Source organism: Girardinichthys multiradiatus, chromosome 5, assembly GCF_021462225.1.
Source record: "Girardinichthys multiradiatus isolate DD_20200921_A chromosome 5, DD_fGirMul_XY1, whole genome shotgun sequence".
In the NCBI taxonomy this organism is placed as follows: domain Eukaryota; kingdom Metazoa; phylum Chordata; class Actinopteri; order Cyprinodontiformes; family Goodeidae; genus Girardinichthys; species Girardinichthys multiradiatus.
Window position 1 is genome coordinate 44,673,317 of NC_061798.1, and position 22,745 is coordinate 44,696,061.

A 22,745-nucleotide genomic window follows, 5' to 3' on the forward strand; every position below is an offset into this window, starting at 1 on the left:
GAGACCATCCACCGTCTCATCAGGAGCATGACCAGGCGTTGTAGGGAGGTCATACAGACACGTGGAGGCCACACACAATACTGAGCCTCATTTTGACTTGTTTTAAGGACATTACATCAAAGTTGGATCAGCCTCTAGTGTGTTTTTACACTTTAATTTTGTGTGTGACTCCAAATCCAGGCCTCCATTGGTTAATACATTTGATTTCCATTGATGATTTTTGTGTGATTTTGTTGTCAACACATTCAACTTTGTACAGAATATATATATATATATATATATATATATATATATTCTTTTTTATCTTCTTAATCTTATGTAATACTGGAGATTCCGAGGAACAGAGCTTTGGATTTTTATTAACTGTAAGCTAAAAGTAATAGAAATCAATGTTTTAATATATCTGTCTTTATTTAATCTATTATTACCTTGGTTTAACTTTTTTAATTAAATTACAGAAAAAAATAAACTTTCCTATTATATTCTAATTTATTGTGATGCATCTGTAGGTTATGTACTGAGGATGCATCTGTGGGGTCTTTGCTGCATTTCTTTCTACTTCTTACAGATACTGTTCATCTACTGATGTAGTGTTTTAGTTCGGTTTTGTCTCTCATTTCTTAAAATACACTGTGCAACATCTTTCCCAAAGAAGAACCTTGACAGACTTTCAGAAAGCCTAAAGAAGATAATTATTACAAGAAACTTTGACTTCTTGAAATGACAATATCAAGACATTAGGGGGGATTGGTTGGTATGTAACTTTTCCCATTTCTACTTATTTTAAAGAATTTCTGTTTGTTTGTTTCTTCCAGTTATCCATGAAGGCATCATTTGACATTGCCCATCTCTTGTGATACCAGCCTCCAGAAAAAAAAAAACGCATTATTTGTTTTCAATGCCATTTTTGTTGTGCAAAACGAAGCCAGTTTGACAGATAAAACGGGCTACAGCATTCATGTCGAAACACATCCCTCTGTCCCGTCTCTGTCCTGGCATGAAGAAAACACTTTGGAGCCTTCTTTTACTGAAAGTAGGCCACCGGCCCGGAGATAATTGCAACAGCATGACCCTCAGATACGTAGTTGTTAATCTACCACATGGTGTGGTTGAGGATCCTGGAAGAAGCACACATTGTGAATTCAGAGCCTCACCGAGGCTTGTGTTGTTTGACAAGAGACACCTGACCTGCTGGCACTAGCTGAGCGATCTTTGGAAGGAGTTTTTCCTTCCTCAAAGTTAGCTCCCCCGCTTCAACACCGTTACCTACCTGACTAAAAGGAATGTGATCGCTCTGCAGCTGGGGAGCCGCTAGACTTGTAGCTACAAGCAAATACAGCTTGTTGCATCATATCCAAGAGCTATCTGAGTGAGCCTGTGGGTGTGTTTGTGTGGCTTTGTTAAAAAAAAAATATTAAGTCAGATCAGGAAGTGTGATGCTGTGACAGAACAGGAGGAAGCGGACTCAGAATGGCACAGTAGGTCTCGGCTTGATAACATGAGAGGCCCCTGGCTGAAGACCCCTCTGCTGTTTCTGCTGCTGCTGTTCAGCCGTCTGACTGGGACAGGTAGGAGGAGAAATAACCGCTTCTCTTTTCTTTAAATGAACAGAAGACAACTGTGTTATTTTTTGTCTCCACTCCCTGCTTTCCCCTTTCTCTCTGATCCTCCTCTGACTTTATCACCATTAATTCCTTTTGACAGAAACCTGTTTTTAGCTGAAAAAGCCAGGATATATCTTGCCTCAGATTTAAGCAGACTTCCACCAAAAAGCACAAGATGTCCCTTCCAGGTTCATCTTCTTCTCTGTTGATCTTCATGCCCGAAACATAATTCATTGGAATCTGTTTTTTTTAGGTTTATGACTTTAAAATAAGCTCAGCCTGACTCATTTTTTCCCCAAATGTCACAGTTCAATAATCTCTTAGATAATCATTAGATCAGATTAAATAAAATGAATGAAGTCTTTGGGAATAGCTTCTGTTTGAGAACAAATTTCTCCACCTTCTCTGCTCTGGGTAATTACTGAATTTGGTAACACTTTGGATTTATTTTGCAACTCTTTGTTCAGACGGAAGTCCAGAGTTCCTGTGTGACTCATTTTTTTTAGTGATACAGTTTTTTCTCTAACATGCTTTTGTCCAATCTATAGTCACACTTTTACATTTCTCATTTTCACACAATAACACTGTCAGTGAACACGTTTCTGCTTACATTTTCATACAGAACCGTTGTACCTTAAAAACCCAAAAGTAAGGTTTATGTTTGTCACTTTTATGACAAACCCTAGTTAATCCATACCATAAATCACTGACCACCTGATGTATGTTGGGTATAATGAAATCTGGCATAAAAGCTACATATTCTTTCTATTACATGGGCACACATAAAAGTGGAACATTTGAGACCTATGGGACGAATCAAAACACAGGAGAAGACAAATAATGTCTAGACAAGTGAGGAAGAGTTGGCTGAGATGGAGTGAGAAGCCTAGGGGGAAGAGTGTGACCAGGGACCTGAACAGGATTTGGTCAAATGAGAGAGCAAATGGCAGATATAGGAACGTTTGGTGTCGGAAAGTCTATAATCTTTAGCTACATGTCCAGATGTCCCTTCTTCAATCAATCAAACTTTATTTATTGAGCACTTTTCATACAGCCATGTGTAACACAAAGTGCTTTTCATGGGTTAATGACAGATGGTTAAAACCACTAGAGACACACAAATTAAAAATAAACTACATTAACAAAGTTACACATGATTGTGTTGATAATAAAATTATGATGCATTAAAAGAGAGAGATTAATCAATCAGTTATGGGGATGAGTAACTGTAAAATGCAATTATTTGGATTAGTGAGGAAACATTAGATTCATTTTTATATTTTAACAGAGAAAATAGATTACAATTAAATTCATATTAACACCAACATACAGTAGTAGTGGATTGACCTAAACAGTAAACATGCAAAACCAACTTGCTAAAAATAAAATCTAAAATAATAAACAGGTTTTTCAAAATCGTATGACAGTGCCTGCCATGATAATTAATAATTTAAACAGTAATAAAAGTAACTAAATGAAAACATAAATCTGATGCCAATGTTATTTGAACTGAACTGAATGTCTGTGCCAATAAATAAACGTTCAGTTTTGTCCTGATTGAGATAAGGGACAAAACTGGCTTAAAATCTAAAAAACATTTAATAATGCCTTAATGGGTCCGGGGTCATCAGGACACACTGGATGCAATATAAAGCTGTGCGTCATCAGCGTAGCAATGAAAATTAATGCCATGTCTCCTGAGGACACCATCCAACCTTAGCATATAAAGATTTAAAACAGTGTGGGACCTAGAACTGAGCCTTGTGGAACACCGTAGTTTAGATTATAACATTCTACTGAGCAGTTACAATATTTACAAAGAATTTGCTATTACTGAGATATGAGTTGATCCACTTCAAGACTATTCCAGACAGTTTGTTGTTGATCTCTTAAAATCTAAAATTAGATGCTGACTTTTAACTCCGAAACATAAAAATCATCAAATGCAGTTTCTGCATTGCCAACACATGTGCAAGAGTGCTTTCATTGTCTATGTGGTAATTTTTGACAGAATGATCACATTTTAAATCATATTTCCTGTGTTTTTATAAAATTAGTGTATAGTAAAACTATAAAGGATGCTTTCAAGTGTTTAGAGTTAGTGTCTTTTTCTATCACTATAAGTGTGCTTGAAGTAACGTGAGGTCTCATTGCAGCATTTTGTGAAGATGCCTCCACAGACACCACTACGCCAGGTAACGCGACAGCAGATGGGGAGGTCCTAAAAGATGGTGATGATGATGAGAGCCAAGGTAAGACCAAGAAAATAAAATCCAGAAGAATAATCCTATGAGAAAATAAGATGTTTCCAGTACTATGTGATCACTAAAGTCACTGCTAAATAAGATTTATTGGGTTGTTTGGGTTTTCTTAACCATTTCAAAGCTGAAACAACTTGTCAGACTTATAAATTTGTCATATAAATGAATTATAATGACGCAAAAGATTATCCTGTGGCAGAAGTAACAGGAATAAATGAAGGATCCAAAGACTAAATTCAAAGAAGTCTTAATTCTGAGGGAAGAAACCATTTGCATTTGAAGAAAATGTTAGACCAACCGTAAAAAATACAAATAAAGCTGAGGCAGAACTGGACCTTTGAACTTGTCTTCACCATAGAGATCATGGCCCGTCTAACCTTGACATTTATGTATATTTGTGTTGTGTTTTAAATTTATATCCATTTTACTGTGTGACACAAACTGGTTTTTGTTGATCTCAGATGAAGATCACGCCTTAATTCCTTACACCACAAGCAGCCCTCCAGAAACAGGTAAACCCACAGGTGCCTCTCCTTTGTATTAGATGACTGTTTTTGGTTCCTTCTCTTTTCTTTTATTCATTTTTGTTCTATTTGGTTCCATTTGAAGAAATTGAAGATCCTGGTTCAGGCGAACCTGGTGAGTCAACCTACTTCTTCTGTATCATTTCATTATGTCTATATGCTTCTAGGTAGCTGTATGGGTACAGCTAACATCAAAGTCAATGAGCTAAAATGCCTCAAATGTCTAGTTAAAGTCTGGTTCTATGATGTTTTCTCTGGCATGTTTCTGCAGATACTTTACCAAGAAGTGTTGGAGATAATTTAAATTTAACAGATCCAGCAGAAGAAGAAGTTGACGAGTTAGATATCTCTCTCATCCTGATTCCTGCGGTTCTGGCAGTTGTAATCCTTGGCGCCATTGTTTGCGGCATTTTCATCATGCGCTGGCGCAATAAAAAAGCGGAGAACCAAGGTGAGTGTGCTACATTGGGGAAGTTGTTCTCACATTATCACAGAATAAACAACAAAACATTTTGTCCTTTCAGTCCTGGGTCCAAGTGAATTTGAATGTTTTTGAATCCTTAAAACATTCAAAACATCCATGTTTCAATTTTTTCTTCTTGTCAACCTGTAGACATTTCATGTGGTGACAGATTAAAGCAGCTGCTGCTGCCACTGCAAAAAAGATAAAACTGTTATGTAAAACCCATCTAAAGAAACATCAGAAAGCAATGACATAAACATAATCTGAACCTCAGATTTAGGGTCATAATATCCTCCCTTACTTAATGGTTTTATGTATGAGGACAATTAAAACCATTCATTAAAATCTAACAGATTCCACACTGTCATTAGTTATTAAACAATCGTGAATTTAAAGATGATCCGACAGTTTGTTGAACCTCCTTTAGCAGCAGTTACTCTCAGAAGCTGCTTTCTGTCTGACTTTCAGTCTTTCAAATTGTTGAGGAGGATGTTTTACTCACTCTCCTTTATATGGTTGGTTCAACTCACTGAGGTCTGCAGACACTTACTTTTGTACAGCTCTCTTAAGTTTGCACAACAACATTTCTGTCTGTTTGAGGTCTTTAACTGGGCCATTGATGCACCTTTTTCATTTCTGTTTAATTCTGTTAAAGATTTTATTCTGTGCTGTTTTGTGAGCCAATTTAGTTTAGCTTCAGCTGTCAGTCTAGAATACTTTGATATGCAGAGGAGTTTGTGGTCAACTCAATTAAATTTCCCCAGTCAAGTGGCTGCTAAAGAAGCCCTAATCATCACACCTACATCACCATGTTTTTTATAGCTCTGGTTGGATTTCACCAAAGATGGTGCTGTGCTTGATATCCAACCATTTCAGGCTCGTCTGTCCCTATAGGACCTTGTTCTTCAAATCTGATTCATTCAGTTGCAACATTGCAAACCTACGTTTCACTGCCATATTCTTTTTTTAGAGTAACATTGCAACTCTTTTACACAAACCACACTTGCTTAGTCTTTCCTTGTCCTGTTGTGAACTTTAACTCTAACTGAGCAATCTTTATCACAGCTGAGTTTCTCTGGTCCTTCAGACCAACATCACCTCTGTTAAATACACATTTCTGTACATTTTTACATACTTAGCCTTAGATAGCTCAGTATTTAGTTTTTATTTGTTCATTTTGTCCTTGCTGCTAATTGTTTGTTTTTCTTACTTCCTGTTTTTTATCTTATGTAAGCACTTTGTGCCACCCTTGTTTTATGCCACCCTTAAGTGCTTTATAAATAAATAATGATCGATTGGTTGATTGATTAATTAATTCATTCAATAATTTATTGAAAAATCCAATCTGAGACTTCTGAAAAATCTTTCTTCCTCTAGAATGATGGAGTTTATTTGTTTGTTTGGAAATTACCTTAAAGCCATTTCCATGCAGAATCAGGAGGAGCGGCTAATTTCTTTCGACCTCTGAGTTCATTACTGATGTCTTTCCATCCTGGCACTGTGTTAACAAGCCTGCAGGCCCCAAAGCAGCAAACTGTCATAACCCCTGCTTTAATAGACGAGATTAAGTTTGTGAATTAAATGCAAGACCAGATCATTTCTATTACCTCTTGTCCAGATTTCGCTTCTTGAGTTTGAGACTCTTGACTCGAGTCACATTTAAGTGGCAAAAATAAAAGACTTAGATTTGTGCCCTAAAGACTTAAAACTTGACTTGGAGTCCTGGTCTGAGACTCGAGTGTTATTAACAGTTTTTATCTATTTTAATGAGGAGTGAAATAATGACTACACGAAAGTCTCTCCAACTGAATGCTTTAATGAGTGACTGAATAATTTTAGGACAAAATAAATGTGAATAACCTCTGATATTCTCTCGCTGTTAAGCTAGCTGCAACATTACATGGACACTTCCGGCTAAAAGTATGAAAATAAAAGCACTTCCTGTTCCGTTCACTGAGACGTTTAAAGCTAATTTATTTACTGATATGCTGTCTCGTTCATTTATGTTGTAGTTTATACCCTAAATTTGAACAACTGTATTATTTAGAATCGTGAACAAATGTTTGAACTGTGGAATTAGAAAATTGTTTCCCAATTAGAAAAAATTCTCTGGCTCAGAGTGAGGAGAAGAAAACCCTCCAAGCCAGATTTAGTGTAATATATAATGAAGGAGCGGGCAATGTGAAAACGGGGATTAACTGGTGTTAATTTAGTCATTCACAAGATTATAAAAGCACTGTGTTTGATTCAATCAGTAAGTCAATATTAACAGGTTTTAATCTCTTTCTGTTATTTTTCATAAAGGCCTATTTATATTTCTAATGGAGTAAATGTTATATTTGAACAATTTTCCACATAATATAAATTAGCCTTTTAGCTGATTTTCGGATGATAAATTAAATGTTCATAAGAAGAAGAAAAAACAGTTACTAAACATTAACTTTTTTTATTAAACGTTTGTGTTGAATCAGGCCTGAGTCCAAACAGTACAGGTTTGGATTCCTAACCTACAGTGATGCAGGGTTAAAGGTGACCTGAGTGTCATGGATTTAAGGAGAAAATGTGTATTTAAGTTGTTAGAGACTTGAGACAAAAATTGGACTGGGGAAAAATGGCTTGTGAACATCTCTGCTCCTGCCACATAAAGCTCTCTCTCTCTCTATATATATACAGGTCCTTCTCAAAATATTAGCATATTGTGATAAAGTTCATTATTTTCCATAATGTAATGATGAAAATTTAACATTCATATATTTTAGATTCATTGCACACTAACTGAAATATTTCAAGTCTTTTATTGTCTTAATACGGATGATTTTGGCATACAGCTCATGAAAACCCAAAATTCCTATCTCACAAAATTAGCATATTTCATCCGACCAATAAAAGAAAAGTGTTTTTAATACAAAAAACGTCAACCTTCAAATAATCATGTACAGTTATGCACTCAATACTTGGTCGGGAATCCTTTTGCAGAAATGACTGCTTCAATGCGGCGTGGCATGGAGGCAATCAGCCTGTGGCACTGCTGAGGTCTTATGGAGGCCCAGGATGCTTCGATAGCGGCCTTTAGCTCATCCAGAGTGTTGGGTCTTGAGTCTCTCAACGTTCTCTTCACAATATCCCACAGATTATCTATGGGGTTCAGGTCAGGAGAGTTGGCAGGCCAATTGAGCACAGTGATACCATGGTCAGTAAACCATTTACCAGTGGTTTTGGCACTGTGAGCAGGTGCCAGGTCGTGCTGAAAAATGAAATCTTCATCTCCATAAAGCTTTTCAGCAGATGGAAGCATGAAGTGCTCCAAAATCTCCTGATAGCTAGCTGCATTGACCCTGCCCTTGATAAAACACAGTGGACCAACACCAGCAGCTGACACGGCACCCCAGACCATCACTGACTGTGGGTACTTGATACTGGACTTCTGGCATTTTGGCATTTCCTTCTCCCCAGTCTTCCTCCAGACTCTGGCACCTTGATTTCTGAATGACATGCAGAATTTGCTTTCATCCGAAAAAAGTACTTTGGACCACTGAGCAACAGTCCAGTGCTGCTTCTCTGTAGCTCAGGCCAGGCGCTTCTGCCGCTGTTTCTGGTTCAAAAGTGGCTTGACCTGGGGAATGCGGCACCTGTAGCCCAGTTCCTGCACACGCCTGTGCACGGTGGCTCTGGATGTTTCTACTCCAGACTCAGTCCACTGCTTCCGCAGGTCCCCCAAGGTCTGGAATCGGCACTTCTCCACAATCTTCCTCAGGGTCCGGTCACCTCTTCTCGTTGTGCAGCGTTTTCTGCCACACTTTTTCCTTCCCACAGACTTCCCACTGAGGTGCCTTGATACAGCACTCTGGGAACAGCCTATTTGTTCAGAAATGTCTTTCTGTGTCTTACCCTCTTGCTTGAGGGTGTCAATAGTGGCCTTCTGGACAGCAGTCAGGTCGGCAGTCTTACCCATGATTGGGGTTTTGAGTGATGAACCAGGCTGGGAGTTTTAAAGGCCTCAGGAATCTTTTGCAGGTGTTTAGAGTTAACTCGTTGATTCAGATGATTAGGTTCATAGCTCGTTTAGAGACCCTTTTAATGATATGCTAATTTTGTGAGATAGGAATTTTGGGTTTTCATGAGCTGTATGCCAAAATCATCCGTATTAAGACAATAAAAGACCTGAAATATTTCAGTTAGTGTGCAATGAATCTAAAATATATGAATGTTAAATTTTCATCATGACATTATGAAAAATAATGAACTTTATCACAATATGCTAATATTTTGAGAAGGACCTGTATATAGATAGATATATATATATATATATATAGAGACACACACACACAGTACAGACCAAACGTTTGGGCACTCCTTCTCATTCAAAGAGTTTTCTTTATTTTCATGACTATGAATATTGTAGCTTCACACTGAAGGCATCAAAACTATGAATTAACACATGTGGAATTATATACTGAACAAAAAAGTGTGAAACAACTGAAAATATGTCTTATGTTCTAGGTTCTTCAAAGTAGCCACCTTTTGCTTTGATTACTGCTCCGCACACTCTTGGTATTCTGTTGATGAGCTTTAAGAGGTAGTCACCTGAAATGGTTTTCCAACAGTCTTGAAGGAGTTCCCAGAGATGCTTAGCACTTGTTGGCCCTTTTGCCTTCACTCTGCGGTCCAGCTCACCCCAAACCATCTCGATCGGGTTCAGGTCCAGTGACTGTGGAGGCCAGGTCATCTGGCGCAGCACCCCATCACTCTCCTTCTTGGTCAAATAGCCCTTACACAGCCTGGAGGTGTGTTTGGGGTCATTGTCCTGTTGAAGAATAAATGATGGTCCAACTAAACGCAAACCGGATGGAATAGCATGCTGCTGCAAGATGCTGTGGTAGCCATGCTGGTTCATTATGCCTTCAATTTTGAATAAATCCCCAACAGTGTCACCAGCAAAGCACCCCCACACCATCACACCTCCTCCTCCATGCTTCACGGTGGGAACCAGGCATGTAGAGTCCATCCGTTCACCTCTTCTGCACCGCACAAAGACACGGTGGTTGGAACCTAAGATCTCAAACTTGGACTCATCAGACCAAAGCACAGATTTCCACTGGTCTAATGTCCATTCCTTGTGTTCTTTAGCCCAAACAAGTCTCTTCTGCTTGTTGCCTGTCCTCAGCAGTGGTTTCCTAGCAGCTATTTTACCATGAAGGCCTGATTCACACAGTCTCCTCTTAACAGTTGTTCTAGAGATGTGTCTGCTGCTAGAACTCTGTGTGGCATTGACCTGTTCTCTAATCTGAGCTGCTGTTAACCTGCGATTTCTGAGGCTGGTGACGCGGATGAACTTATCGTCCGCAGCAGAGGTGACTCTTGGTCTTCCTTTCCTGGGGCGGTCCTCATGTGAGCCAGTTTCTTTGTAGCGCTTGATGGTTTTTGCGACTGCACTTGGGGACACTTTCAAAGTTTTCCCAATTGTTGAGACTGACTGACCTTCATTTCTTAAAGTAATGATGGCCACTTGTTTTTCTTTACTTAGCTGCTTTTTTCTTGCCATAATACAAACTCTAACAGTCTATTCAGTAGGACTATCACCTGTGTACTGTATCCACCTCCTGCACAACACAGCTCATGGTCCCAACCCCATTTATAAGGCTTGAAATCCCACTTATTAAACCTGACAGGGCACACCTGTGAAGTGAAAACCATTTCAGGTGACTACCTCTTGAAGCTCATCAACAGAATACCAAGAGTGTGCGGAGCAGTAATCAAAGCAAAAGGTGGCTCCTTTGAAGAACCTAGAATATAAGACATATTTTCAGTTGTTTCACACTTTTTTGTTCAGTATATAATTCCACATGTGTTAATTCATAGTTTTGATGCCTTCAGTGTGAAGCTAAAATATTCATAGTCATGAAAATAAAGACAACTCTTTGAATGAGAAGGTGTGTCCACACGTTTGGTCTGTACTGTAGGTAGGTAGATAGATAAGTAGGTAGGTAGGGGGTCAAGTAAGTAGGTAGGTTTTTGTGAAATAAAAAACTACAACTAATTTAACTAATTTGAGTTCTTGCTGTGTTTAAAATCACTGTAATTGGTTTCTCTTCCAGAGCTGAGTAAAGAAGACCCACATTTGGATGGATCCAGCACAGAAAAGGTGCCCATGTAAGTTTAAACCATCTGCTAACATACAGAATTAGTGGCTGTCGTTGTAAAAATCTTTTCTGTCCAATGCTTTGTAAAAACATTACCATGTCTCTGTAATTTTCTGTTATTGCAACCAAACTTAGGTTCAAGTCAAACCTTGTGGTCAGAATCAGCATCCGAAATATTTCTGACAGTCTTCTGAGGTTTTCTGAAGACTCTTTGTGTGTGCATTCATGTGTCGCAGGCCAATGTTTGAAGACGATGTACCATCTGTGCTGGAGCTGGAAATGGATGAATTGAATCAGTGGATGAAAAAAGACAGTAGGTTTCAACTCTTTTTTTATAATGTGGCAAAAAAAAATTCAGTTTTATTCAGCTCACTGTGGAGGGTTCAGAGTGCCAAATTACAATAAATAAATAAGTCATGAAATAATTATTTAAATGTGTCATTAATTTATAGTGGGGGTGGGAGGCTGCTGACCTCGACTGAGGACATTATCGGGCGGTGGAAGGAGTACTTCAAGGATCTCCTCAATCCTGCCATCACGCATTCCGTGGTGGAAACAGAGGCTGGGGACTCGGGGTTGGACTCTTTCATCACCCAGGCTGAAGTCACCGAGGTGGTTAAAAAGCTCCGCGGTGGCAAGGCTTCGGGGGTGGATGAGATCCGCCCTGAGTACCTCAAGTCTCTGGATGTTGTGGGGCTTTCATAGTTGACACGCCTCTTCAACATTGCGTGGCGGTCGGGGACAGTGCCTCTGGACTGGCAGACTGGGGTGGTGGTCCCCCTTCATAAGAAGGGTGACCGGAGGATGTGCTCCAACTACAGGGGGATCACACTCCTCAGCCTCCCTGGTAAGGCCTACGCCAGGGTATTGGAGAGGAGAGTCCGGCCGATAGTCGAACCTCGGCTTCAGGAGGAGCAGTGTGGTTTTCGTCCCGGCCGTGGAACACTGGACCAGCTCTATACCCTCTACTGGGTGCTCGAGGGTTCATGGGAGTTTGCCCAACCGGTCCACATGTGTTTTGTGGACCTGGAGAAGGCATTCGACTGTGTCCCTCGTGATGCCCTGTGGGGGGTGCTCCAGGAGTATGGAATCGGGGGCCCTTTATTAGGGGCCATCTGGTCCCTGTACGAGCGGAGCAGGAGTTTGGTCTGCATTGCCGGCACTAAGTCGGACCTGTTCCCAGTGCATGTTGGACTCCGGCAGGGCTGCCCTTTGTCACCGGTCCTGTTCATAACTTTTATGGACAGGATTTCTAGACGCAGCCAAGGGCCCGAGGGGGTCTGGTTTGCGGATGACGTGGTCCTGCTGGCCCCCTCTAGCCAAGACCTACAGCATGCGCTGTGGCGGTTCGCAGCCGAGTTTGAAGCGGCTGGGATGAGGATCAGCTCCTCCAAGTCCGAGCCCATGGTACTCGACCGGAAAAGGGTGGCTTGTCCTCTTCAGGTTGGAGGGGAGTTCCTGCCTCAAGTGGAGGAGTTTAAGTATCTCGGGGTCTTGTTCACGAGTGAGGGAAGAATGGAGCGGGAGATCGACAGACGGATCGGTGCGGCTCCCGCAGTAATGGGGGCGCTGTGCCGGTCCGTTGTGGTGAAGAGAGAGCTGAGCCAAAAAGCGAAGCTCTCGATTTACCGGTCGGTCTACGTTCTTACCCTCACCTATGGCCATGAACTTTGGGTCATGACCGAAAGAATGAGATCCCGGATACAAGCGGCGGAAATGAGCTTCCTCCGTAGGGTGGCCGGGCACTCCCTTAGAGATAGGGTGAGGAGCTCGGCCATCCGGGAGGGGCTCGGAGTAGAGCCGCTGCTCCTCCACATCGAGAGGAGCCAGTTGTGGTGGCTCGGGCATCTACAGGTCCTTCTCAAAATATTAGCATATTGTGATAAAGTTCATTATTTTCCATAATGTAATGATGAAAATTTAACATTCATATATTTTAGATTCATTGCACACTAACTGAAATATTTCAGGTCTTTTATTGTCTTAATACGGATGATTTTGGCATACAGCTCATGAAAACCCAAAATTCCTATCTCACAAAATTAGCATATCCTTAAAAGGGTCTCTAAACGAGCTATGAACCTAATCATCTGAATCAACGAGTTAACTCTAAACACCTGCAAAAGATTCCTGAGGCCTTTAAAACTCCCAGCCTGGTTCATCACTCAAAACCCCAATCATGGGTAAGACTGCCGACCTGACTGCTGTCCAGAAGGCCACTATTGACACCCTCAAGCAAGAGGGTAAGACACAGAAAGAAATTTCTGAACGAATAGGCTGTTCCCAGAGTGCTGTATCAAGGCACCTCAGTGGGAAGTCTGTGGGAAGGAAAAAGTGTGGCAGAAAACGCTGCACAACGAGAAGAGGTGACCGGACCCTGAGGAAGATTGTGGAGAAGGGCCGATTCCAGACCTTGGGGGACCTGCGGAAGCAGTGGACTGAGTCTGGAGTAGAAACATCCAGAGCCACCGTGCACAGGTGTGTGCAGGAAATGGGCTACAGGTGCCGCATTCCCCAGGTCAAGCCACTTTTGAACCAGAAACAGCGGCAGAAGCGCCTGACCTGGGCTACAGAGAAGCAGCACTGGACTGTTGCTCAGTGGTCCAAAGTACTTTTTTCGGATGAAAGCAAATTCTGCATGTCATTCGGAAATCAAGGTGCCAGAGTCTGGAGGAAGCAGTCATTTCTGCAAAAGGATTCCCGACCAAGTATTGAGTGCATAACTGTACATGATTATTTGAAGGTTGACGTTTTTTGTATCAAAAACACTTTTCTTTTATTGGTCGGATGAAATATGCTAATTTTGTGAGATAGGAATTTTGGGTTTTCATGAGCTGTATGCCAAAATCATCCGTATTAAGACAATAAAAGACCTGAAATATTTCAATTAGTGTGCAATGAATCTAAAATATATGAATGTTAAATTTTCCTCATGACATTATGGAAAATAATGAACTTTATCACAATATGCTAATATTTTGAGAAGGACCTGTATACCGGATGCCTCCTGGACGCCTTCCTCGGGAGGTGTTCCAGGCACGTCCCACCGGGAGGAGGCCCAGGGGACGGCCCAGGACATGCTGGAGGGACTATGTCTCTCGGCTGGCCTGGGAACGCCTTGGGCTCCCCCTGGAAGAACTGGAGGAGGTGTCTGGGGAGAGGGATGTCTGGGCGTCTCTGCTAAGTCTGCTGCCCCCGCGACCCTGTCCCGGATAAGCGGAAGACAACGAGTACGAGTACGAGTCCTTAATTTCATAAAACCGGAAACAAAATACACAAATAATTTATTAAATATAGAATTAATTATATGTGCCTCAAATAAATATATTGATTTCACTTTAAAAAGCATAACTAATTATTTCATAATTTAATAAATTATTTCGTGTTCCTGTGTTGGAAGCACATCATGAATTAATTTAAACTGTAACTGTTACTCTTCAACACGCCCTAACGTTCAATTGGTTAAACACAGCAAGGCCAGAGTAATGGATGCCAGAAAATGGGTTGACACAGAACCTGCTAATACACTCCAATTCTGTAGGTGGCACTATTTACCACAAATTAGGAAGAAAGGCAACAAAAGCTTGCCCGCGTAAGCTTTCGGAGAAATTCCTTACTGTTACCCCACCTGGGCACAATGAGCGAGGTTTCAAAATCATGTCCAGAGCTTCTGAGAGAAACAGCGAATATGATTGATGAAGCTTTAAGAAAAGCTTCACAGCCGCTGTAACTCTGGCAAATAAAGAGCAAATGTGTCCACATTCAGAAAAATAGTTGTGTATGATGTGAGGAATGATCGACCCAAAGCATAAGGTGATTGGGTAATCCCTGTCCCATGGGGTAACAAAACATTACGAGGTTTAAGCGTCAGGCTGGAAGACTGTGTTCCCCTTTGATGTTCTTATAAACATTTTTTCCCTCTTTTTAAAAGAGAGGAAATATTTTCTCATACGACAGGGACAGTATGTTTGATATAGGAATATGTAAAGTACTTAAATAATAAATCTGCTAGAGTTGATTATTTTAGACAAAACATCAGACATTACCGATCAAAAATTAGCTACTAGAAATATCTTTCTTGAATGCAGTATTTTGTCATATTTTACATTAGAACGCGATTTACCAGAAAAACAAGCTACACTCTCATCTCTTCAGGAAGCCTGACTTTTCGTGTCCAGCAGAGTGAGCATCCATTGTTTTATATCAGTAATTTAAAAAAGTATAAATAAACACGACGTGCTGGAAAACAGTGTTTGGTGGCTGGCTGATGTCCGTCAGGTTGAAGTGAACATGACACAAGTTGGACACGGATTCTTTCGGCAAAACAACATGAAGCTGTGCAAAAAAAAAAAAAAAAAAAAAAACTCAAAAACCAGGTTCATTTTGTATGTATTAATTTTTTTTTCTAGGAGCTGTTGATCAAAAAAATAAAGTAACAACCTTGACATGAATATGTTTCTGACAAATCGATCAGAAAAGCTGTGAAGATCCGTCTCTCTGGCTGCAGTGCGCGCTCCAGACTCAGGGGGAACAGATTATTTCAGGGGAACCGAATTTCGCACAACACCGGAGTTTGGATGACTTCTGTGGACTTGACTGACCATCCGGTCCAACTCCTCATCAGATAAACTTAAATAAAGATCTGCATTTCTATGGGGACATAGCAAAAACATTATATTAAACTTTACTAATAAACGTTAGTGAATAAGTTTTAATTGACGCCAGCTAATGAAGAGCAGTGACTTAAAATCCCTCAGGCCGGTTTCCCTCAGTCGACGCCTGATGGTCCTCGTTGAAACACCAAACCTCGCCGCTATTTCGGGAGCCCTAAATCCAGAGAGCACATAATCCTCCAGAACAACAGATGGAATATCAAAAGTTAGCCATCCTGGACCGGGTGTGTGTTGTTGAGGGGTATGTTACCAGAAACGAGTTGGAGAGCCTCTTGAAAAATGGCAATTACTCTCTGCTCAAAATCTTGGTCAAAAAGAGCAGAAATAACCCCAAGAGCATCTACAATTTCTTCAATTCTTCTTGCCAAATAATCTGGAAGAGCGTCACCCACTTCTAATTGTCTGGCGAGGTTCAAAATATCTCTTCAAATCATTAGAAACTTCACTCAATTTCTCCTCTATGGGCGCCGCCATGTTTCAACTTCAGACCAGAGCAACTATCCTTCCTCGATTGGCCTAAACTCAACCCCTCTGACTTTGATGGGTTTGTGACAGTTTAAATTAATTCATGATGTGCTTCCAACGCAGGAACATGAAATAATTTATGAAATTGCAAAATAATTGTTTCTGCTTTTTAAAATGAAATCAATATATTTATTGAGGCACATATAATTAATTCTATATTCAACAAATTATAAGTGTATTTCCAGTGTTATTAAAGTAACGAAACATTTAAGTAATTATTTCATGACTTTATTTACCTTTATTTATTGTAATTTGGCACTCTGAACCCTCCACAGGTCACAGCTCTATGTTCTTGAATACTTTATCCAGCAGAGGTCAGTGTTGCTCTAGACCTCAGAGCTCCTGATCATCAATGTCATTTAAAATGTCCCTCTGTCATACTCGACTTTACGTTATGTAAATGCTACAGGTATATATAAAAATCAAGACACTCCATTAACATTTTACATCTTTTTAATGTAATAATAATCTGTTAAAATGTTTACATATTGATGTCAAATCATTTTTTAAATCTGTAACAAAAAGTGATTAAATTGCGGGTAAAAATAAAAAAAATACTTTGTTTTAATCATCAATGAACAAAAAAGTGCTTTCTAGTCAAGGCAAAAATCAAGACACCTTCCTCCTAATAGCCAGTCGTACCTGCTTTTGGCTAAAATAAATTCAGTGATGCTTCTTGTTGCCATCTACCAGTCTCTGGGACCATTTAACCCACTCAAAACTTAAAGCTGTGTGAGATGTTTTGAGAGATTTCTTGTATATTGCCAGTTTCAGGTCACCTCACAGCATCTCAATGAGATCAAGATCTGGGCTTTGACTAAGCCCAGGACTTTTAATTTCTTAATCCTCAAATACTCTGGTGGATTACTGGTATATTTTGGGTCAATGTAATGAAGCATGGCCCAGTTCTGCTTCAGCTTAAATTTTTCTGTAGCTTCATCTGATACATGGTGGAATATATGGTGGATTCTGTGATGATGAGTTGGCCAAGCCCTGCTGCAGCAAAGCATTCCAAACCATGACACGTCCACCTCCATGCTTCACAGCTGGTGTGAAGTTTTTTTCCTAGAGTGGTTTATGGTTTATGCCGACCATGTCCTCTGTTCCAGTAGGACATCTGTCCAAAGCACATTATTTCCAGAAGTCCTTGTCTTTGTCTACGTTCTCTCTGGCAAACTTTAGGCTAGGCGTCAAGTTTTTCTGTTTTGGAGACTACTTTCAGCATCTTGCGGTCTGCGTTCAGGGCAATAGTTTTGAATGTCCTACACTTGAAGACAATTCTTTTCATCCAGTGGAATGGCTAAAATCAGATTATTTTGAGACTTCTTTAAAACATATCAGACTCATAAATTGCTAAAGTTTTCTGTCTGAAGGCCTCAGACAGCAGTCAGGAATTCATCAAACTAAATGTCTGAGGTTTAAAAAGTATAAACCTCCTGATGTCATCTTTATATGGATGTGATAAAATATGCCTGTGGGTAATTTTAGGCATTTTAAGTTAGAGTAAATGTGGGGGTGTGCTAATTTATTCTCCACCAGAAGTTGCATTGTTTTGATTATATTTTACTGTAAAATTTAAAATGTCTTTTCTTTAGTTTTTATTGTTTATTTATATTACTAGAATTCTTCAGCTTTATTTGAACTGATATTAAATCTCTATATGTCTAAACATAGGATGTCCTTTATTTACATGACGGTTCCAACCTGAATTTAAATACATAACATTTTACAAAGATTAAAACCCAAATAATTGATTATTTAAGTTAATTAAACATTTAAATAAAACAATTAAACTCATATATTTTTTAAATTCATGAATTGGAAAGATTAATAAATTTACTGCATACCACGTTATACAAATGTTATTATTACTATTGCTGTTTTATCTCTGGTAAACTATGTTATCTTTGGTTCAACTCAAGAAATTAGAAACGATTGAGAACAAAATGCCAAAAAATCGAACAAAAATAGGTTTTCTTCTAGGTTTATAATACATGTCGACACCACACAGCTTTATCCTTAGGGTTTATGAGCCTTTGTATCCCTAAAAGACCTGTAGTTTATTCAGAGATCTTTTATTGTTAACAAACATTAAAAGGGAAACGTTCTTCTGAAAAAGCATCAAAGGTTCACAGAAAAACACTTAGAGACTATCAGAAAACCCAAAGAACTGATATCCAAGACCACTTTATTAGAATGTCTGACTCCTTAGAGGAGAGACAAAGAAGTGAGGGATGGTTTAAGATTTTGTGTTCCACAATGTATTACCTAATTCAAAAATGATAAAAATGATTTGTTTCATGTGTCTTTAGAATGGATAGATATTATAAAAATGCAGCTTTAGATATTTTAAAATGCCTTCTGTTTTTATGGAAAAGCTGCTTATCTAAAACAGCCAGTAAGTATGAAAAATGATCTATGAAGTGACAAGCTGCAGTCTTCGCAGCCTTAAATATTGAGTATTAATAACATTCCCTATATTCCTGCTAGTAAATACCATACAGGTTCTGGAACGATAAATGCAGACAATCACTTTGAGAAACAGACTGTTTGTTGTGATGCACCAGCTGGTTTCAGTGTAGCTGCGACGGATGAACTGTGGACACTTTCGTCATCTTGCATGTCTGAGAGCACAAACCCATAACATCTGCTAGTGATTACGACAGGCATACACACTTGGAAGTGTGGTGCAACCTAACCCTGGAACGGTGCTCGTTTACTGGAAGCGCTGGGAAGGCGAGGTCAAGGTCCAGTCCGCTGACTGTTGACCAACCTCATTTACAGGCTGCTTTTTCTCAGGGTTTTATTTCCAAAGCTGGCCAAAGGTTACTTGTTACTTTGTACACACTAGGTTATGTAAGGGATCTCAAAACATAAGAAAACGTGATGCTACTGCTGCTGCTGCTGTTGCACAATGCGGTGCCATCTATTGCAGCAGCTGTGCTCTGTTTGTCAAACCTGGGAAATTCCTGTCTCACTCAGGCCAAACAGAGCTTCACATTAAGGAGCAAATCAAGCAAACCAACTGTGGCTGAGGCTGCTTTTATGGCAGATCTTTTTCCCAAAGCAACTTGAACAATCGGGTTTTCTTTAAAATACAAAACACTTCAGTCTAATACTAAGCTGCGTATTTCCAGGTAACCCTAACAAGCTGAGGAAAACATCTTTGTTGAAGTATTTCAGAATTAAATTAGTCCAGTTGTAGGCTAATTTAGTTCCCTCCATCTGATAGATATAGAAGCTGCTTACTGAAGCTAAAATGGTGCTCAACAGAAAGAAAACTGTATATTTGTTCTCTGCCAAACTAAAACAATAAATAGATGTCACAAAAATTAATATAACATAACAAATATATATATATATTTTTTTTAAACATTTTTCTTGATCAGAATCTATTGGTATTTGGTCACTTCTTGTTTCCCTGGGTTGCAAATATGACTCAAACAGCTCCATTTCTCACAGCCACTTTTAAAAATTAAAAAGACAAGAAAACATGTGATGAAAGTGAGGCAGATGGGTGTTGGTCTACAAAAGTTAGGAAACGTCTACCAGAAAGCAGCTGCTCCCCTGAACTTGACAGGGAAAAAGCCTGTTTCTGTCCCACCATCGCAAACGTCAACAGGAAGTTTGCTGATCTTTTCAGCAGCAAACACTTCTGGTGGGTTTAATATGCAAATTCATGGTAGGATGCTTTTCACACTCAGCATCAAGAAGGATTAACAAGGAAATGCTCAGAGTTATTTTTACTTTCAGCACAAAACATGGCAGAAACAAGACATTTAAAAATTACAAAAGATCATTTTCTGATTCTTACTTGTTGCCATATCTCAACTAAGTTTCACAAAATAAGCTTTCCTGTTTTTGTAAAAGGAAATAAGAAAATACTTGGCATAAATTACCCAAAGTAGACCTTAAACTCTGGTCCCTGCTTCAGACTTGCTAATTTTGCATCTTTGTGATTCTACTATCAGGAGAAATCTCCTGCTTACTGCAAGATACCTTTTTGTTTACATCAGGGGTGCCCAAGTCCCTGAGAGCTACTATCCTGCAACTTTTAGATGCATCCCTTCTCAAACACACCTGAATAAAATGAAGGGCAGTGGTAGAGTCATGGTTGGGACGTGTTTTGGACCATAACAGCTTACTTTAACTGATTTTTGTGCTAACCCAAGAGAAAGTTTCCATGAAACAATGACAGAGAAGTATAAAGTTTGTGCAAGAATCAAAGTTCTGATTTTATTCTAACAGACACATATGAAAGGAAAATGGATGAAGGGGGAAATCCACTAGCATCCCAAAATTGTATCTAAATTATTCCTAAAATTCACTCTATAATATATGGGAATATATGGGAATGATCTGTGGGCAGAGGAAACATTCAGTTGTACTTGTTGTCATGGAATAAAGAATCCCACCAGATACTGAAATTTAAAGCAATGAGAATTTGTGAATTACCAGACATTTTATATGGATTTGTTTGAGTTCACAGTTTTTTAAGTAGCAATGTGTTTGAGTGACTTTGATTTGAAACGCCTACATGAAATAAAGAAGAAATTATTTGCTTGATTGAATTTGTTGTTGAAACCTTTATTTCAAATCTAGACAGTGGCCCACCTGGTTGCGTTTTTGTTGTTTGTTTCACCGTTTTTAATTGTTTTAGCTGTGGTTCAACTACAGATCTGATTTTGCTCCTTTGATTTCTCTCTGACAGGTTAGAGGATGCTCTGATCAGGACAGGACACTTCCCAAAACATGCTTTGCTTCCGGTTTTGATGTTTCGACTCTTCTGCAAAAGTCTGACAAATTTTCATTCCAGAGGGGCTTATTTACTGTCAGGACCCAACAGTATTACACTGAACATGATTCAATGAAGCATCAGTCATGTTTTTTCGTCAAAGAGAAATCAAACTCCATCTCAGAGGCCGTCTGGAGGAACATCTCCTGGTTGCCCTCAGTGAAGATAGACTGCTACTACATTAACGACCATCAGTGACTATTTCTTTTACGATTAGTGTCATCTGGTTCATTTAGATCCATGCACAGTATTTTGATGCACATTTTCATTGATCCTTTAAACCAAACAAAACTCTACCTTCTTACTACCAAATGTGTCCTTGGTGTCTTTAATTTCGCACAGTTAAACAGTGTGTGTTCAGCTTGGCGTGTAATCGGAAAATAACCTTCTCCAGCCCTTGCAGATGACTGCTCACGGCTCCCCCGGTGGCTTTTCTTCTTGCTCAAATGTTACATGACTCTCTCCAGCTGCAGGTTGTAATGAGGAAGATTGTAGGCATGCATGACAGAGAACATCTGTTTGTTATTGTTTGCCGAACACTCAGGATTTATCCAGAGAGCATTTTCATTTTGAATGTCTGAATCATTGAAGCGAAAGAGTCCAGCTTCCGAGGCTTTTGATAAATTATTGCCCTATTCGCTGAAGCTGCGCTCTAAAAGCTGCTGCTGATAAGATTTGTATTCCCCCACAGATAACAGATGAGTATCTGAGTGAATTTCTCTTATCTCCTGATGCTTTTCACAGCTTTTCTTCCCCTGTTTTGCCTTTAAAATTGCTGGATGTGAACGAGTAATACAGGTGTGAGTTTTTCTTTCAGAGTTGGCAGTACTGGACATGAACTTGAACTATTATTTCAACACCAAAATATATTATTGTCACTTTTTATAAATATATACCGTATCGAGTGTTGTTTTGCTTGTGAAGCTTTTTAGTTTGATAAATAAAATTTCCTCATAAAAATGTAATTTGCTGTATGGTCTTTTATTCAGAATATGAGCTGGATATGTCTCAACTAATTTAGAGATTCATGATGCAAATCCCACAAGCCTGAGTTCAGGTTTGGTTCGAGGTATTTTGGTTCATGGGTTCAGCCAAGATTCTTTGCCCTTTCAAGATGACCTTCAGTTCACTCCACCTGAAACTCAAATTGTTTGCTGCTCCAATACAAAACCTTTAAACGAACCCACATTGGATAGTCTCCTCTGGTGCCACAAGGAGCTCCACCTTTGTGCCACAAATATTTAATTCCACATACAAGATGACCTGGGATCTGTTTTGTTGTCCTGCAATTTTTATTCTAGTCAAAGTTTAGCCAGAATAGACTGGATGGCTGGATGAGGTCATTGCTCTGATGTGTGGTGTTTGTGAAGTAGGAGCTGATCCTAAAGACTCCATCTTAGGGGGATTTATCAGTTCAATCTACACTACTGGTCAAATGTTTTAGAACCACTTTCTTATTTAATGGTTTTCTTTATTTTGTTGACTATTTACATTGTACTGAAGGCATCCAAACTGTGAATGAACACATGGAATTATGTAGCAAATGAAAAACTATAAAAGAACTTTAAATGTGTTTTATATTTTTGACTCTCCTAATTAGCCACCTTTTGCATTGATTACTGCTTTGCTCTTTTGGCATTCTCTCCATGAGATTCATGAGGTGGTCACCTGAAATAGTTTTCCAAAGAGCCTTGAAAGAACTTCCCAGAGGTTCATTGAGAGATGGCCAAAGATTAATATTTCAATCATCACAGCAAAAG

At 39.4% G+C, this 22,745-nt stretch overlaps 1 protein-coding gene across 1 annotated transcript; it reads left to right on the plus strand.

Moving 5' to 3' along the window:
- The first annotated feature begins 1,299 nt into the window (after window positions 1–1,299).
- On the plus strand, window positions 1,300–21,950 carry tmem154 (transmembrane protein 154). The gene is made up of 8 exons (XM_047364459.1): window positions 1,300–1,568; window positions 3,761–3,856; window positions 4,327–4,377; window positions 4,475–4,504; window positions 4,661–4,840; window positions 10,948–11,002; window positions 11,229–11,305; window positions 20,902–21,950. The coding sequence occupies exons 1-8, from the start codon at window positions 1,499–1,501 to the stop codon at window positions 20,904–20,906; spliced, it is 564 nt and encodes a 187-aa protein (XP_047220415.1). The 5' UTR covers window positions 1,300–1,498; the 3' UTR covers window positions 20,907–21,950.
- The last annotated feature ends 795 nt before the right edge of the window (window positions 21,951–22,745 follow it).

What these genes read in the sequence shown, in the direction of transcription:
- tmem154 (XM_047364459.1), top strand. Translation starts at nt 1,499, where the DNA reads ATGAGAGGCCCCTGGCTGAAGACCCCTCTGCTGTTTCTGCTGCTGCTG. An exon ending in AAGCAGCCCTCCAGAAACAG is followed by an intron (nt 4,378 to 4,474) that starts GTAAACCCACAG and finishes TTCCATTTGAAG; the next exon opens with AAATTGAAGATCCTGGTTCA. An exon ending in AGCACAGAAAAGGTGCCCAT is followed by an intron (nt 11,003 to 11,228) that starts GTAAGTTTAAAC and finishes CATGTGTCGCAG; the next exon opens with GCCAATGTTTGAAGACGATG.